Source organism: Sciurus carolinensis, chromosome 1 (assembly GCF_902686445.1).
Source record: "Sciurus carolinensis chromosome 1, mSciCar1.2, whole genome shotgun sequence".
Classification (NCBI taxonomy): domain Eukaryota; kingdom Metazoa; phylum Chordata; class Mammalia; order Rodentia; family Sciuridae; genus Sciurus; species Sciurus carolinensis.
In genome coordinates this window covers 106,054,135-106,072,291 of record NC_062213.1, presented here as the reverse complement: position 1 = coordinate 106,072,291, position 18,157 = coordinate 106,054,135, and the positions used below count along the sequence as shown (strand labels likewise).

The following is an 18,157-nucleotide window of genomic DNA, read 5'->3' as shown; positions in this document are numbered from 1 at the left end:
TGGCAGAAAGAAAATACTAGGTAGGGGGTAAAGGTCACTTTACTCCTTGCAGTGGTGGGGATGGATGGGTATTGGTGCTGTGTGTGTGTGTGTGTGTGTGTGTGTGTGTGTGTGTATGTGTGTATACAGTTTTCCTAAATTCACAATGAAATGTATAGGGTTAGGTTTGTGGCTCAGTAGTAGAGCACTTGCCTGGCATGTGTGAGGCACTGGATTTGATTTTCAACACCACATATAAATAAATAGGTAAAATAAAGATTTGAAAAAAAATTTTAATGAACTGTATAATGTATTTTGATGAATCAGAAGTTAATTAACATGGTCTGAATGTGCTTGCTGTTATCATTCTCTCTCTCTCTCTCTCTCTTTTTTTCCCCCAGGGAGAGAACTAGAGAGAGACACAAATCACCCCGAAATAAAGATGGCAGAGGGTCTGAAAAATCTGTCACCATTCAAGCTCCCACCGGAGAGCCCCTGTTGGCAAATGATTCTACTCGGACGGAGGAAGTTCAGGTAAGGCTCAAAGGTGGTCTGTAAGCACACTGCTGCCCCTTGACCACGTCTCCTTTCTATAAATGTTTTCCTAAGTCTTGTTGCAATAGGTTCTCTTGGGGTTTTAATCTTTATTTTTCTAGCATGTTAATTAGTTTATCTATGTCCTGTGGTTTCTTGTTGGTCTAAGGACAGCCTGTCCTGCCATTGGGTAGCTCTGGGACTATTCTGAAGTGTGATTGGTTGGCCTGCTTTGAATGGTGTTGGACAAAAGCCAGAACTGCTGACGACAGGGCAGGGGAGGGAAAAGTTACAGGCTAGAGTCTCTGAAGACTCATTCCAAAATGGAGAGGAAACTCCCTCTCCATCAAGCCTAAGTAGTGTTGGGAAGATGAGAAAAGAAATTAGGACAGCCCAGATGGACTCCTGGACCTGTGAAACAATCCAGGGGCCAGATGCTCAGGCCTGGTAGCAAAACAGCCATGAGTGAGATACCCCCTGGATCAAAGAGCAGGGACAGAAATATCTCAAGCAGGCGTTGGGAGGTAGTGGCCTTTGTGGTACCTCAGCATGAAGGTCTTGGGATGGAGTAAAGGAGCTGTGACAAACCGGAGAGGGTGTTTCCTCTAATAAGGGACAGCAGCTCCCTCAACTACAGATACTTCCTGCTGCTCAGAAATGCAGGGACTATGTGTTGCAGGGTTTTACTGTGTCTAAGAAAGGCCAGGCATTAGGGTGATTAGGAAATCACCCAATTTTGAAATATTGTCAGTTTATTACTTTTTTGAAAACATTATGTAGGTTTTTCTGTGGGTCCCTGTCTGGCAGCCTGCTTGACTTAAATCAACATGTGAGCTAGACTCAGAAGCATGCTTGCACAACCTCTGCACCTCCTGGAATACATACGTGTCCAGCCTTGTCTCACATAAACAAAACAAAGTGTGCATACACAACTGTAAAGATAGAGGGCTACAGATCAGCATGTATCTGAACACACCTGTAGGTACACAGAGATAAGTGTTTTTAAAGTCACATATGTGGATGGAACTGGCAGTTCCTTAGAGCACACATGGTACGCTGGGATCCCAAATGCAGCTGTGGGTTGAATGTGGGGTTTGTTCAGTGATGAGCAGGTGCTTTTAGAAGTGTTGCACTGCTTGCCTTGGCTCTGGAAAGGTGGTTGGGTGGATGGATGGATGGACAGACAGATGAACCTTCCTTAAGTGCTTCAGGAGTTAGCTTCCTCCTAGAAGTAGATGCTAAATGCCATGAAGGCATCTCTTTGTTTGTAGCTTCTGTGCACCGTGTGTTCGCTGGGAAGCTGTTGATGTTTATAGCAGGATGATGTGGTGGGGGAAGCATTCAGAGGTTGTATATCTCAATAGCTATATTACCCTGGGCAACCAAGTGGAGTGGGCCTCTGCTTTCCTCATTGAAAATCTGGAGGATTGGATTAGAGGAGTTAGTTCCTTTTTGTGCTAAAAACCTCAGGCTCCAGAGAAATATTTGTATACCTATATTTTGTTTTAGACACAGATGTGTACAAATTCTTAAATTGGACAGGAGATTTAGTAACTCTTTGGCAGGAAAAAAAATGAGCAGCTAAATCAGAGCAGTGTGGTTGGCAACAAATGATCACAAGGTACTACTACTAATGATTTCAGCATTGATTTGCAACTTTGTATTAACCCTGATACAAATATGGAAGCCAGTGTTTGCCTTTATTAAGAGTGTTACAAAATAGTTGCTTCCTGTAACCTACAAACTAACCTTCAATGAAGCAAAATTTGTTCATCTTTGAATTTGTGACTTTTTCCCTGGCTGATGTGTGTTTTTTTTTTTTTTTTTTTTTTTTTCCTTTTAAAAAATTAACCTAAATTTATACGAAGAGAAAACAGATCTTAAACATTTTAATGAGTCTTAACAGATGAATTCACCTCTACAACCACACTTCTCACCACAGAAAATAATTCTCCTAGACCTTTCCTGGTCAATCCCTATCCCCATCCCCACCTCTCCAAGGCAACCACTGTTTTGATTTCTATCTCTGTTGGATTAGTTTTGTCTGTTTTAGAATTTAATGTAATTGGAATCATATGATTTGTTTTCCCAGTCAGCATGATTTTGACATTTATCCACGGTTTGGTATGTTTCAACAGTTCATTCTTTTTCATTTTTGCTGAGTAGTAGTCTATTGTATGAATTTACCACATTTTTTTTTTTTTTATCTGTTCTTCCGGTGGGTGGACATTGGAGTTGCATCATTTTGGCTGTTCACGAACAAAGCAGTTAAGAACATTCTTGTACAAACCTTCTGTAGACATACATTCTAATTGAGGGTAGAGCTTAGGCATGGAGTTGCTGGGTCATCTAGTTAAGGGTATACTCAGATTTCTGTGAAACTGCCAGGCCAGTTCTCCAAAGGTGTTTTGCCATCTTATACTTGCACCAGTGATGTCCAAGTGTCCTGGCTGCTTCTGGCTGTTCATAGTAATGGCCTTCATGTTCTGTGGTACTTCTGACTTCCCAAGATGAAGGTCTGTTTATTCATATAGGTTGGGACCTTTACCATCACTGCTGTCTCTGAACCTAGCCTGCACATTTCATGCATCATGGGTGATTTCGTTTTGTTTTTTAATCATTATTAGATTTGGAGTTATTTAGTTATGAGAGATCTGTATAGCTGATTCACCTAGATTTCAAGTTGATATCCTCATTTTACCCATCTTCTGTTGCAGCTCACTGCTTTTTGTGAGTTAAATCATATGCACAAATCTCTGAGGCAAAACCTCTTTGAGTTTCTTGTAACTTTTTGGTCCCTTCTTGCTTTATTGTGCTTTGGAATGAAGTCATAGCTGCCAGTGAAATAGCAGGCATGTTTGAGACCCTAACTACGGGATCTTGTTAAATGAATAGACTGATTGCTCTGGCTAGCAACTACCTAGAAGTTTAAAAAGAGAGAGAAAGCAAGAGAGTAAAACTCCGTGATAATAATGCTGGTTATTTGTATGTGTTAGGTATTTAGTTTGCTCTGAAAGCATGCTTTGGAAAGAATTTCTGAGCTGTTCTGGCCATAGATAGATCCTTGAATTTGCTTACTTTGATCACTGAAAAATGTTGTCAACAAGTGCTTGATACTGCTGCTTCCTGAGTGGGTCTTGCAGACATCATACAGAGCTTAAAACAAACAAAAAATGCATGTACACAGCTACAGGTGAGCTTGGATTTGTATAGTGATATAAGTTCCCTTCTTATGCCCTTTGCTCCCAGAGCTGTTGGAGTGTACAGTGACATTCCCCACTTCCAGAATTTGGACTTTGTAAGCCTTTAGAACTCCTCTCGCATTAGGAGGAAAACACAGGGACTTCTATAAGTGATCTTTCACAAGGTTAATCTAACAGCTGGGTCCTTTATTGCAAGGCAAATAGCCCCAGACCCAGAGCTTCTTGGAACTTTCCAACAGTGGAGGATGGTAATCAGTTTTATGCTAATGAATCACCCAAATAATACAAAGATTTAATTATGTTTTTCTGTGTTTGAAAATGTACATAGAAGTCAGCAGAGCTGGGAAAGCTGAGGCAGGAGGATCACAAGTTTGAAGCCAGCCTTCCAACTTAGGGAGGCCCTAAGCAATTTAGCAAGACTCTGTCTCAGAATACAAAATAAAAAGGACTGGGGATGTGACTCATTAGTTAAGTGCCCCTGGGTTCAATCCCTGGTACCAAAACATAAATAAATAAAATAAATAAATGATATAAAATAAAATTTTAAAAAAGAAAAAGCAAATACATAATTCATGTTGAAAATTTCAATGAAAATTGTTAAAGTTAAGAAAAAAAATTCCTGTATTCCATGTTTATTCAGTTCCCATTTTCTATAAAGCCCAGTGTGTAGATTTGGGTAAATGGGGTGCATCCTCCACATACACTGTCTTCTCGTATCTTTTACAAATGACCTGCTTCTTTGGACTTGTTGTCCTCATTGTCACCTCTCCCATCAGGATGACAACTGGGGAGAGACCACCACGGCCATCACAGGCACCTCAGAGCACAGCATATCCCAAGAGGACATTGCCAGGATCAGCAAGGACATGGAGGACAGCGTGGGGCTGGATTGTAAACGCTACCTGGGCCTCACCATCGCCTCGTTTCTGGGACTTCTAGTTTTCCTCACCCCCATTGCCTTCATCCTGTTACCCCCAATCCTGTGGAGGGATGAGCTGGAACCTTGTGGCACAATTTGTGAGGGACTCTTTATTTCTGTGTCATTCAAACTCCTCATTCTGCTCATCGGAACCTGGGCCCTTTTCTTCCGCAAGCAGAGAGCCGACGTGCCACGGGTGTTTGTGTTTCGAGCCTTGTTATTGGTCCTCATCTTTCTTTTTGTGGTTTCCTATTGGCTTTTTTATGGAGTCCGGATTTTGGACTCTCGGGACCGAAACTACCAGGGCATTGTGCAATACGCGGTCTCCCTCGTGGACGCCCTCCTCTTCATCCATTACCTGGCCATCGTCCTGCTGGAGCTCAGGCAGCTGCAGCCCATGTTCACGCTGCAGGTGGTTCGCTCCACTGATGGAGAGTCCCGCTTCTACAGCTTGGGACACCTGAGGTAAGGACTGGGGGCATTCAGGAGGCAGAAAAGACAACTGGCACCTCAGGAAGATAGCTGTTCATCAGTATGACAGATGCACGTGCCAGGACCAGGGCTGGATTCCTTTCTGGTTTCAGGAGGAGCTGTGTGCATGCAGGTGTGTGTAGGTGGTGGGGGTGTCCATGTGCATTGGATTGCTGGATTTTTGGATGGGGTCAATCAGGTCAGGTTTTATTGTAGTCAGCTTTTTCACTGCTGCAACTAAAAGACCCAAACAGAATAATATTAAAGGAGTAAAAGTTTATTTGAGGGCTCATGGTTTCAGAGGTCTCGGTCCTTAGGCAACTGGCTCCATTCCTCAGGGCTGGAGGTAATGATGCACAACATCATGGTGGAAGAGTGTGCTGGAGGGAAGCAGCTCACATGATGATCAGAAAGCAGAGAGAGAGAGAGAGAGAGAGAGACTCCACTTGCCAGATACAAATATATACCCCTAGAGCCACAGCCTCAATGCCCACCTCCTCCAATCATAACTTACCTGCCTTCAGTAACCACTCCGTAATTTCTGCTAGGGAATTCATTCACTGATTGGGTTAAGGCTCTCATAACCCACTTATTTCACCTCTGAATGTTCTTGCATTATCTCACACATGAGCTTTTCTGGGGACACCTCACATCCAAACTGTAACAGGTTTTGTCAGGACTATTCCCAAAACTTGTTGGCAGCTCCCTAAAGTGGTGCAGAAAGGATGTGCCTGGTGATGACTTCCTTCCTTGACCCTGAAATTGTCTTCTGGGCAATGCACAAAGTGACTATTAATTCCATTTTGCCCCAGATTATACATCTGCTTCACCCTGGTGTTCCAGTGGAGTTACTAATCATTCCCTTTTTTCCACACTCAAGAGATATCCTGGTTTGGGCAGTAAATTATATGATCACTCTACTGAATCTATAATAAAGAATCAAAAACAGGTTAAAGACTCCCAGATGTGTAAGGGTTGAGTGTTTTGAAAACATATGCATGAGAAAAAGTTAGAAATCAACTAGGGTGTCATAGATTAAACCTATGCATAAAATCCAGTGATTTTATGTTAACTAAAAGAGTGAGAATCATCACTTGTTTCATAGATAAATAAAGATAAGGCTTCATATGAATTACATAGTCTTCACAGAACCCTGTGATACAGGTATTATTTATCCCATTGTTACAGATAAACTGAAGTTTAGGAAATTTAAGTAATTTGTACAAAATTATCTGTCTAGTATTGTTAGAATTCACTCAGATGTCACGAAGCTGGGACTGAGTTAATGGCCCCATTGTGGCATCTCCCACTTTGTGTTAATAGCTTATTTTTCCATCTGTTTTCCTCTACAATGAACTCTGTGAGGACAGGACCTAGTTCTTACTCTCCTGGCCTCCTCACTGCCCAGCATGGAGCATGGTACATGGTCAGATGGTCCCTGAGATATCTGACTTCAAACCTCTCTCCCCTGGGCTCTTCTGTCTCCTGGACACAATGTGCTGATGTGTGTAATTTGCAGTAGTGAAGCTGGCCAAGTGGCCAAGGTCAGCAAGGGCACCTTGGTGAGAACCAGAACAATTGACTTTGAAATAGTTTTGGTGGGAGCTCAGGTAGGTGGCCCAGCCCTGGTTTGGAGTCAGGTCACACTTGTTAAGCCATCGAGTTGGTTTCACCTCTTTCATCCCTCTGGTTCAGCTCGTACCACTTGAGGACTGGGTGATTTAGTGTTCAAGGTTGCTTGCCACCCTAATTGATCCTCAGAAGGAACTGGTGTCTGATTTACATGCTCTGCACAGCAAATCTGGTGGTTTGAACCTTTTGAAGATGCCTGTAGGCTCTGAAGACAAGTAAGTCATGCTACATATTAATTGCAGTTTTCTTTCCATTTTGGAAAATGACCAGAAGATTTGTGTTAAGCACTTGCTGTGTGCAGAGCCCAGAACCTGGGGCTCTAGAGACACTTAGGTGACTGCCTTCTTTGTATCAGGACTCTGGGAGCTTACAGTCACTTGGAGAGAGACTAGCGCACTGCTATGTGTTACATAGTTGGTGAAGCAGGTCTGTAGACAGGTGATGGGGACAATGGATAGATTTTAGGTAGTGACCAAGCCAGGAAACAATCTGTCTCAGGACAGGTTTTACAGAAGTTGAAGCAATGGAGAGAAATTCTGCTGTGGGCAAATGGAGATAAGTAGCATTTGGGACTGTTTGTGAATGTGAGCAGCAAGCATGCTGGCCAGGAGTGGGGCCTACCTCGGTTTGAGTTTTTGGCTTTCATCCCTAGTAGGTGCTGATCTCACCTGTGATGGGAAGAGTGATACCTTTCTCACACCTTAGGTTAGTCCAGGGTACTTTGACTGACTGCCTCTCCATCAATTCTCACATTGCTCCTCACTGTAAGGCTGGTCAAGCTGATCTGCACCCCAAATCTGGATAGGGTCAAGAGGGGAACAACAGCCCCTAAAATGTATAAAATCATAACTGATGGCAGTCCTAGGATCTCACCACATAGCTATAGTGGTCAGGGTAGAACTGAGTGGGAGAAGCCAGACCAGTGGTGCTACTTGGCCCGCAGGCTTGCTACTCTCACTGTGACCAACTACTGCCCCTTTTTACTTTCTAAAGTGAAGCCAGTCACCCCAGCTCCCCAGGGAGACTTAAGGGGTAGCAAATGTCCAGCAGCCGAGGTGGAGAGAGCATTCTGAGTGGTTCTCATTATCTTCTTTTCAGCCCTTCTTCCTCTTCCTGCCCTGTGTATGGTCCCTTTTGTCCCTCACGTGGAGACCCTGAATTATGAGGTAGAAAAACTGGCTGGGGAAGGAGAGATGTCGTTCCTCACAAATAGAGCCCTCGGCAGGGTTGGTTGCCCTCTGACAGCCAGTCTGCAAGAGCTGCAGCAGACTTGGCATTTCTTCTGCCACTGTGTGGGCCCGGTCACCCACTGATCCTTGGGCTAAATCTGATCCAAACCCAGCGGTGGTTGGAAGAGTCACTGGGCTGGAAATACAACTTCTAAGCCTTTTTGTAAAGTATAGAGACAGGAGGAAGGGCACATGGGAATGCACAGAGCCAACCTCAGACATTAGAATAGCAGGTCTTCATCAGACCGGACCAGAAGGACAGGCCGTTCCATTTTCCCTTTATGCAAAGCCTTCGCTGCACCAGCAACCTACTGGGCTTAGGTGCAGAGTGATGGGGAGTTCTTTTTTCCTGTTTTCAAAGATGGCTTCATTGAATGGGCCGAGCTATTTTTGAGAGTTGTCAAAAGAATGCCTACTCTTTAGTTTCTTAAGGAAAATAGGCTTCTCGTTAGCTCTCATAAAAGCTGTGGCCCAGCTTGTTGGCAAGAGTAGAATTTGGGGCTTATTTGAAATCTTTTTTTTTTTTTTTTTTAAATGCAAAAGGTTACTGTTATAGGATGTAAAGTGCCATAAATAGATCAAGATAATTCTGAACCTGCCTTAGAAGTTACAAAGGTTTTTCAATACGTTTGGTCTTAATTTTACCCCACCTCAGGAGTCAGAGCAGGTCAGGTAACAGTGTCTCCCTGTTGTAGTTGAGGGTCTGAGCCACAGGTTAAGGGACCTGCTCAAGATCACAAGGAGCCAGCGCCTTGCTGTGCATCACATCCCTGTACTTTCTGAAGCACTCTGAGGTCTTGGCATAGTTGGTTTGTATCTTTCCGTACACTCCCCCCCACCATCTTACCCCATTTTCACAATAGTTTGCTAACTTTTCTACCATTTCACCGAGAACTAGAGAATTTTGATTTGACTGTATTTGAAGAGAAATCCAGATGAATAGAGAAGAGACTAAAAATGAAGTGTAATTATTCTAATTAAGAAATTCTGGGGCTGGGGAGATAGCTCAGCTGGTAGAGTGCTTGCCTTGCAAGCACAAGGTCCTGAGTTCGATCCCCAGTACCACAAAAAAAAAAAAAAAAAAAAAAGAATTTCCCAGTTTTGAAATCTTTAAAGGAAAGGACTATGAATATTGGAGTGTAGACACTGGTGTCATTGCTTGAACCAGAGATGAAGACCAACAGAGACAAAGAAAACCTCAACAGTGAACAGTTCCACAGTTCTGACTCTGCCAGGTGCCTTCTCAGCTCCTAATGTACAACTCAATCTTCATAATAATCCTGAGGGGAAGGCACTGTTATCCTCATTTTTGAGAGGAAATTGAGGCATGGTGAGTTAAGTAAGTTGTCTTGCAAGGCCCCAAGTGGTTCGTAATGGAGGAGCCAGGTTTTGAGCCCTCAGTGATCTGGCTGCAGAATGACCCCAACTGGCCACCATTCTGCCTGTGAATGGAGGGCTCACATTCATACCACAGCACATGAGCAAACTCCGGTAGCATTGTTGGAGTGCTACTGTGTTCCAGGCTGGGTGCTATCTATTGTACACATTATCTTTTTTCTTTCAACTTTTAGCTTCAGGGTTGGTGTGGACAGAATAAAGAGGATGGTCAGGGCTGGCATCTGCTCTATGTGGTCCATTCCTTAGCTCATTGGTGCTTTTATTTGTTATGTTGAGAAAAAAGCCTGGGACCACAGCAGTATGTTTGAGCCTTGGTCGGACCTTTTTACTGTCTCTGCTTCATACATCTCAAGGAAGATGTCTTCTCCATTGTGTGTAACAACTACCTCACAATATAATAGCTTAAAACAACCACCATTTTATTATTTCTCATGTTCTGCAATGTGGATTGAGCTCAGCCAGGAGGTTCTTCTGCTGGTCTTGCTGGTGGTCCCTGTGTGGTTGCACTTCATGGTGACTCAGCTGGGTCATGCTTCTTTTCCTTCCCTTATATTTTGAGGGGCTTTTCTCTCCATGTAGCCTCTCTTTGTTGCTTCTACATTAGGACGCTCACACTTCTTAAATGGCAGCTCAGGGTTCCCACTAACACAAATTAGAAGTTCCCAGACCCCTTAAGGCTGAAGTCTGGAATTGACTGAGTATTACTCCTACTACATTCTCTCGTTAGAGCAAGCCCCAGTCTAACCCACATTTCAGGAGTGACAACTACACAGGTGGGGACTAGTAAGAATCCTGTTTCAATGTAGCAGACACTCACCACCTTAGGCTGACATTCCCCATCTATTTATTCTTCTTTTGCATATAATTCTAACAGATTTAATTACTGGTTTCTATACCTTATAAAGGCCAGAAGTAACATGTTAGGAGTAGGATCTGCTTTCAGGAGACTCATGGACATCACTGGAAAGGGATTACTGATAGTCACCAGCAAGAAGAGGCAGAGAACCCACAAAAGTATACACAATGTGCTGCACTCTGGGGAACCCCTATTCACAATGACCTACTCTATAGGGTTTTCATATTGCTAAGTTCCATTGTACCTAATTCAGCCAGCAGGTTTTAACTGTTTCTTGTTGTTGTTTTTTAGGGCCTTGCACTTGCTAAGCAAGCATTCTACCACTGAGCTACATTCTGAGCCCCAGTGAATGCTCCATTCATTGAGACCAAGTATATCTCATAAATTGTCCTTGAACATGAACCTCTTTTATCAAAGTTCTAGTAACTAGTCACAGAACCTTCTGTGCTTTAGAGTGATTCTTGGAGTGCTTTCAAGTTGTGGAAGTTTTGGATTGTGCATGATTGTTTTATTACTCTGTTAAAAAGGGACTGTTATGGACTGAATATGTTCCTCACCCCCAAGTTTATATGCACTCTAACCTCCAGTGTGGCTGTATTTAGAAATGGGGACTTCTAAGGGCATATTCATGATTAAATGAGGTCAGTGAGACCCTAATTGAAGATTAGTGTCCTTGTATCAAAGAGACACCAGAGAGCTTGCTCTATTTCCATACACCCCACACACATCCCCTTACAGACGCAAAAGGTCACATGAGGTCATAGAAAGAAGGTGTCCATCTGAAAGCCAGGAAGGGAGCCAAATGGCTTGACCTTGATCTTGGCCTTCTAGCCCTCAAAACTATGAGAACATAAATTTCTGTTGTGTAAGCCACCCCATCTTTTATATTTTGTTATGACAGCTCAAGCTAAAACAGGAATATTTGCACACTAGAAATTTTTGAACCTGGAGCCCCAGGAAACGGTGGGATCCATAAGTGCAGCTCAGCCCTTCTTGTCTTTTCTCCAACTCGTGCATACATCCTCCCAGCTTGAGTGGGGGCCTTACTTCTCAGGCTTGCACTTTGGTTTCCTAGTTAAAAATGAAGAAGGGCAGGTCTCCCAGGGAAGATAAAGTTACTGTAGTAATTCCAGGACATTCCAGCTCCCTGTGAAATCTTATGTTTATGATTCTGAGTGGAAGGTCTCCAAGCTGGCAATCACATGGTTGATCAGACCTGACTGTCACGCTGGGCCAGGCCCCTCCTTCCATCTTAGAACTGGTACCAATAGTCTTGGGAGGGATCTCGGAGGACCCAGAACCATTGGCTGTGACAGCAGAAAGTGTCTTAAAATGACCATCAGAGCTTCTGGCTCATGTTTCTGTGAACATGGTTTCATATACAGTGTTGCTTTTAGAAATGTGTTTTTTTACTTCTCTAACTACTTTTCAATAAAGATATTTCAGCAGTTGGCAGTCATTGCCCCCACTCCCTAAAAAAGCAGAAGGATAAAAATGAATGCAAGCTTAAAGATGGAGCTTAAAGGTTTCTGCTCAGATTCTGCTTTGCCGTTGAGCCGGGGGCAGGGGGGTGTTGGAAGGCAGGGACGGAGCTGCCGTTTGTGGTTTGGTGCTGTGGTGCCTGTTTGAAAGTGGCTTTAATGAGCGTGTAAGGTGCTGGACACTGAAGCCCTGTGTTTATATAGCTGCTTACTGGCAGTGGCCACAGCTAGATGGCTTGTCGCACTCATGGCATCTGCTTCCTCTGCGCGCTAAGGCCTGGAGGACTCACCTCCATGGAGCATGGCTGCCCTTGAAGGGGAAGCTGGTGTAGATGGCCCTCCTGGGGGCAGATGGTCGTGTCCCTGAACCAGATGCTGCTCTTTCCCTCAAGGACTTTCTCCACAGGCAGGGCCCAGGCTGCACACACTGACCCACAGATCAGTGGGTGTGATGTGACACTGTGCATGGTGGGCTGCTGACACTCAGGAAGGCTGATGGCCTGGGGCCTCCATTCCCTGTCCTGTCAGGCTGCCACCCAGCTCTGCTCTGGTTCTGGCTTGGCCCTGTCTCTGTGAGCTGAGATCCAATTGAGCAGGTTGGTGGTCCTCCAACTCTGGACCTGTCACCTGTGTCCCTGCAGTCTTCCAGGACCAGAGGTGCTAAAGTTGAGGAAGGTAAGGTAGGAAAGTGAGGCCAACTGAACACCCACGTGGATCTGGGAGGTGCTCTTAGTCTGTATCTAGATAGACTTGTTAGAGCACTCTGAGCAGACGCTTATCTTTGATCCTTGGATCTCTGCTGTTTATCTTGGTGTGATTCAGCACAGTAATTTAAGACACTGAGAAAGCTGAGTTCCCATCCCAGGTGGAAGGCACGGTCCAGGCTGGACCATGCAGGGAGGTGGCAGTGTGGCAGGGTCTGTGCTGAGGCCTGCAAGCCAGCCTGCCAAGCAGACCAAGGCAGAGCCAAGCCTGCCACCTGTGGGGATGTGTCTCCTAGGTACTGAGTGGAGCAGGGCTCTGGCATCTCTGTGCTGTGGGAAGGGTAACTAGAGCTGCTCAGGAGGAGGATGTCTGCTCAACAGGGCTGTCACCTCACTCAGTACCCATGGTGGGATCATGACAGCTTTGTGTTGTTTCGTTCCTGAGACCCACAGAAACAGGTTTTCTCACAGACTGCTCCCACTGTGGAAAGAGTGGTCACCCCTGCACATGCTTTGGGTGTGATTTTACTAGTATTAAAGTGAGTATTTTCCAGGGCTATACTATATCATCAGAAAGTTTAAATGGGGACAATAAAGAGTATGGAGCAGTGCCATGGGTGTCCCCAGCCCACACTTGGAGGCCATTCCATGATGACTAAGTTCTGTTGATTCTCCCCCCTTCAAGCTCTGGGATGAGGTAGCTCAGGCTTCCACTCTGCTTGCTGTTTTTCCAGAGGGGATGCTTTGCAAGGCTTGTGTACAACCTGATGTTCAGAGCAGAGACCTGCACACTTTCCAGCTTGCAATTGTTGATTCAAAGAACCTGGTTGTTAAAACTTCCACCTGCCTGAGAAGCTTGCAGGCCTGGGGCACCTATGAACCCAGGTAGCCAGGATAAGGGGCTTCCTGCAGGCCTTGCTTGCTGGACGGAGCCATTGATGTGCATCCTTTCTCGGGATAGGCATTGTGCCTGCTGTCTGAAGATCTCAAGCAGCGTGTCCTGCTTGCTGTGTCCTGACAGAGTCCCAGAAAACCTAACCTTTCTCCCAGGTCAGTAAATGAGCCAGTTGCAGTTTGTCCCCTCAAGTTCTAAGGTGATCATTGCCTGTTATCTGTGTGAGACTGGGGTATGCTGACTTCCCAGAAGCAGCTGCAAGACTAACATTTTAATTAAAAGGCAGAGGGTCAGGAGACGTAAACACTCATGTGTCTGGTTGTCAGCAGAGGCAGCAGCACTCAGGGGCTAATTATATTTGCTTCTCTGGGACTTGGAGGAATATTTCTACAAGGGGTCCTCAACTGTCAGTTTGACTTCATGTCTGGGGAGCAGTGAAGCCCAGGCATGCAGGTAGACTCAGCTTTCATAGACTTTTCTGGGGAGAAGTTGTAGATAGGTAACCATAGGGTACTGGCTATCTTGCCCTGGCTGGGGACTTTCACAAAAAGCTGAATTAACTTTTAAGTCAGGGTCCTGAATTTTAGCGTGTTCTAAGACCTAGGTTTGGGCACTAATGTACAGCTACCAGAGCAGGCACACTGTAAAGGGTAGGAGACAGTGGCTTAGTATCCAGGCAGCCTTTGGCATTGGTGTGCTTGGGCTTCCCGCTGCCCACTCTCTCACCTGCCCACACTCTGTCCCACTGTCTCATGCCTTATCCTTTCTCACCTTTGCATTTGTTCAGAGCCTAAGTGGGTAGTGATTTAGCCCATTCTTCCCCTCTACCTGCTTCCATTCCTCTTTCCGTAAATATACGTGTATTAGCTTCCTGAGGCTAACATAATAAATTACCACCAATGGATGTCTTAAAACAGTTTCCTCTCTCGGTTTCTCAGAAATGTGAAATCTAGCTGTTGGCTGGTCCATGTTCCCTCTGAGGAGTCTCAGGAAGAATCCTGACGTGCTTCTTCCAAGCTCCCAGTGGCTACTGACTGCCCTTGGTGTTGCTGACCTGCAGCAGCATCACTGTAGGCTCTGCTTCCTTCTCCCCGTGTGTCCTCTTTTCTTCTAACCACACCGATATGACCCTACTTTAATTAATTATAATAACATCTATTACCAAATAAGGTCACATTCTGAGGCCCTGGGTGGATAAGACACTTCCCTGTGATAGGTTTCTCAAAGCTGTCCTGTGACTGAACTTTGACCCCACCGCTCCCATTGTAGATGTCCCGGCTGCTTAACCCTGCTTCTGCTCACACCGCTTCCTCTGCCTGGAATTTGCCTCCTAGCCTGTGGTCCACACAGTTCATCTCTTCAGACTTAACGGAGGAACTCTACTCTGCCTCCTGCGTGGACATCAGCTAAAACCCCCCTTCCTTCTCCTCCCCACACACATGTCCTGCCACAGCCTCTGAATCTCTTGATTGTACTTACTGCTTGGGTGGTTGTCACCACTGATTGGAGTGGAAACCTTTTTGAAGGTCTGACTCACATCCGTATCTCAGTACTTGGGACCTAGCAGGTGCTCATAATTCATAATTGCTTGGGATGGAGCAGGAGAGACTGGTTATTAGGGTTTTTCTGAATGTCAGCATCCTTAGTTGGCTCACAGGATAATGACTACATACCCTAAAAGGAAGTCTTTCTAGATTTTACCGTGTGATAAGAAACTGTTTGGTGCTTTTCCCATCAGCACATACCTAGGTAATCAGAATAATGGCCTGGCATTGATGTGGAGCGTTAGCACGCAAGACGGGTTTTCACGTTTTCCACACATGAAGAGAGCTATTTTTAACAGAGCTAAGGGGATCTAGTTAATGTTTAAGAAGTGGCTAAAGCTTGAAAGGGCTTTTCCACTTGGCCCTGTCCTCTCCTCTTCTCCCTGCTCGGGGAGAAGTTGGAGGCTGTGCAGTGTGAGGGCTTCATCCTGGATGAGCTCCAAAGCTCAGTGCTAATTTCTGATTTTAATAACGTGTGCTAATTTGATTGCAAAGGCCGTAGTAAAGTCCAGGAAAAAGCGAACGAATAGGCTATAGTTCCCAGGAACCCTGTGGGTGTGGGTGTGTGTATGTGTTTATCTACAGGTGCATTTACGTGTGTGTGGACACCCACTGATCTAGGCCTGGGTGCCTTTATCTGCAAAATAAAGGGGTTAAAAGGGGATGATTTATGGCCATAGTGATTACCTTCAAGTATCTGATGGACTTTAACAAGAAAGGGACTTGGGCCCAGAGGAAGTGGTGGGTAGACCAACAGAAGAAAGAGTACTTTAGATCCGTGCGACAGAGAACGTTGTTTTCAGTCCGAGGCAGGATGTTGTCCAAGGTGTTATCAGTAAGCTTGGTATACAGCGGGATTAGGAGATTGAACCTGATGGACTCCAGTATCCTCAATTCTTGACTCTCTGGGTAAACTAAGATTCCCTCTATTTCTGTGAATTCTGTGACAAAATACCGGAGATCATCAACTTGTAAGGAGAAAAGGTAGATTTTAGCTCTCAGTTTCACGCCTTGGTCATTTGGTCCCATTCCTTTGGACCCAAGGTGAGGTGAAACATGGCAGGGAGCATGTGGCAGACAGAGCAAAGCTGCTCACCTCATGGCAACCAGGAAGCAGAGTCAGATAGGAAGGGGCTGGTGTCCCAAGTTCCCCAGCAAGGACATGCTCCAGTGACCTAACTTCCTTCCACTAGGCCACTCCTCTTATAGGTTTTCACAAGTCCCAGTAACATCACAGGTTGGTGACCAAGCCTTTAACACTGGCCTTTGGGATCCACTTAAGATCCAGACCACAACAGTGACTCAAAATAAGTAGAAGCTGGATGGTGCTTTTATGCCCAGGCACTGCCAACCAACCAGCCCCATTCCTGTTACACAATGCTCATGCTCATTATTAGTAATACGATAGCATTTTGTATTTGTATACTGCTTTATGAAGTTATAAATGCTTTCACTGGCATGATTGTATTTGCTCTTTTCAATAACCACATGCAGTGGTTGATACTCTCTCTCCATCAGAGACCAAGAAAGGGAAATGATTTCTATAAGGTTGTAGTATAGCAAGATCAGGTCTGGAATCCAGACCTTCTGACTCAAAGATCAGTGCTATTTCAACCTTGTGTACCATGGACGTCTCCCTGTAGGTAGTTTTCTATTTCCAGGAGGCTTAGAGTTGAGAGGAAATACTGAAACAAAGAGTAACCTAACTTTATGGTCCCTGTTCCTAAGGAAAACCATGCAGAAGGACCCACCATGGCTCATGTCCTGTGGCAGTCCCTTGCCAGTGGGGCTTCGGTGGCAAGGTTGATGCAGGTGTATATGGGGAACAGATCAGCCTCCATGACTTACGATGACTTATTAGCTTATGATGGTGACCATTTATGAGGCATTTACTTTGGGCCAAGCACTTTAAAATATATTATCTTACTTAATGTTTAGAACAAACCTAAATTAGGTAAGCAGCTCTTCTTTAGGAAGCAGGAAAATAGATGGTGAACTCCCAAGCCTCCAGTATTTTCCTGGTTTAAATGCCAATTAAATTTGAAGTCTTGGGAAGTACTAGAATTCAGAATTCCCTAGTAATAATTAAGCTCATGAACACTGCTCCATGCTGATGCCAGCCATAACCAGTGTCTGGTACACTTGGATCCTGTCATCTCTCACTAGAATATCCAGCTGTGTTGTCCTGTCCCCATCATTTCATTAGCCTTTTGGGAATATATTTTATACCAGTGAATATTTTGGAGCCCATTTACTATAGCATAGGAGGGTAGTCAGGGTTACTGTTCCTGTCCTGCTGGTGAAGAATCTGAGGTTTGGAGAAATTAATAACTTTTTTTAAGTTCAAAGAATAGGTGAACGAGCCAGTCTTGTCGTTATCTGCACCATTCCTTCCATTGTCTGTACCAGCACTCAAGTAGGGTCAGAGCTTTGGGGAGGCAGGGGAAGGTACAGGTATGTGAAACGTGTGTGCGTGTGTGTGTGTGTGTGTGTGTGTGTCTGTGTGTGCTTGTTTTCTTAGGAATTTATCTCCCACAGATAGATCTTTCAGATTTTATGAGCTACAATTTGAACTGTCCTTCCAGGTGCTTGCTTCTCTCCAGGTCTGGTTCAAAGGTGAGCCTCTTCCCTGTCACCACTGTGGTTGGTTAGTTAGTGTAACAGTCATCAACACTGGAAGGGTTATGGTTATATAGATACAAAAATCCATATCCTTTCATATTCCACTTTCTTTGTTCTGCAAAGAAAATAGGCCATTTACTGGCAAATGCCATAATTTCATTCTTCTTTATGACTGAGTAATATTCTATTGTGTATATATATACTACATTTTCTTTATTCATCTGTTACAGGGCACCCTATCCCAAAAAAACAGAGACTGAATGGTTTCTCTGATATTTGAGTGCTAACTCACAATGGGGGTATGATAGGGAAGAATAGAAGTACTTTGGATTAGACAAAGGGGAATGAAGGGAAAGGAGGAGAATGGGAATAGGAAAGATAGTAGAATGAATCGAATCGGACTTTACTATCCTATGTGCATGTATGAATACAAGACCACTGTAATTCTTTTTTCCATTTGTTTGGTCCTAATTAGTCATACATGACAGCAGAATGTATTTTGACTTATTGTACACAAATGGAGCACATCTTTTCATTTCTCTGGTTGTACATGATACATAGTCACACCATTTGTGCAATCATACATGTACATAGGGTAATAATGTCTGTCTCATTCCACCAACTCCCCCATCCCTCTCCCCTTCTCTCACTCTCCTCTGCTCAATTTAAAGTTCCTCCATTCTTCCCTTG

At 44.5% G+C, this 18,157-nt stretch overlaps 1 protein-coding gene across 3 annotated transcripts in view; it reads left to right on the top strand.

Moving 5' to 3' along the window:
• Vangl1 (VANGL planar cell polarity protein 1) overlaps positions 1-18,157 on the top strand; it is a 48,864-nt gene that overhangs the window by 16,593 nt on the left and 14,114 nt on the right. For all 3 annotated transcript variants that reach the window (XM_047519723.1, XM_047519721.1, XM_047519722.1), the window contains exons 3-4: positions 381-513; positions 4,493-5,100. In XM_047519723.1, coding sequence (XP_047375679.1) covers positions 381-513; positions 4,493-5,100 — 741 coding nt within the window. The remainder of the gene's footprint in view (positions 1-380; positions 514-4,492; positions 5,101-18,157) is intronic.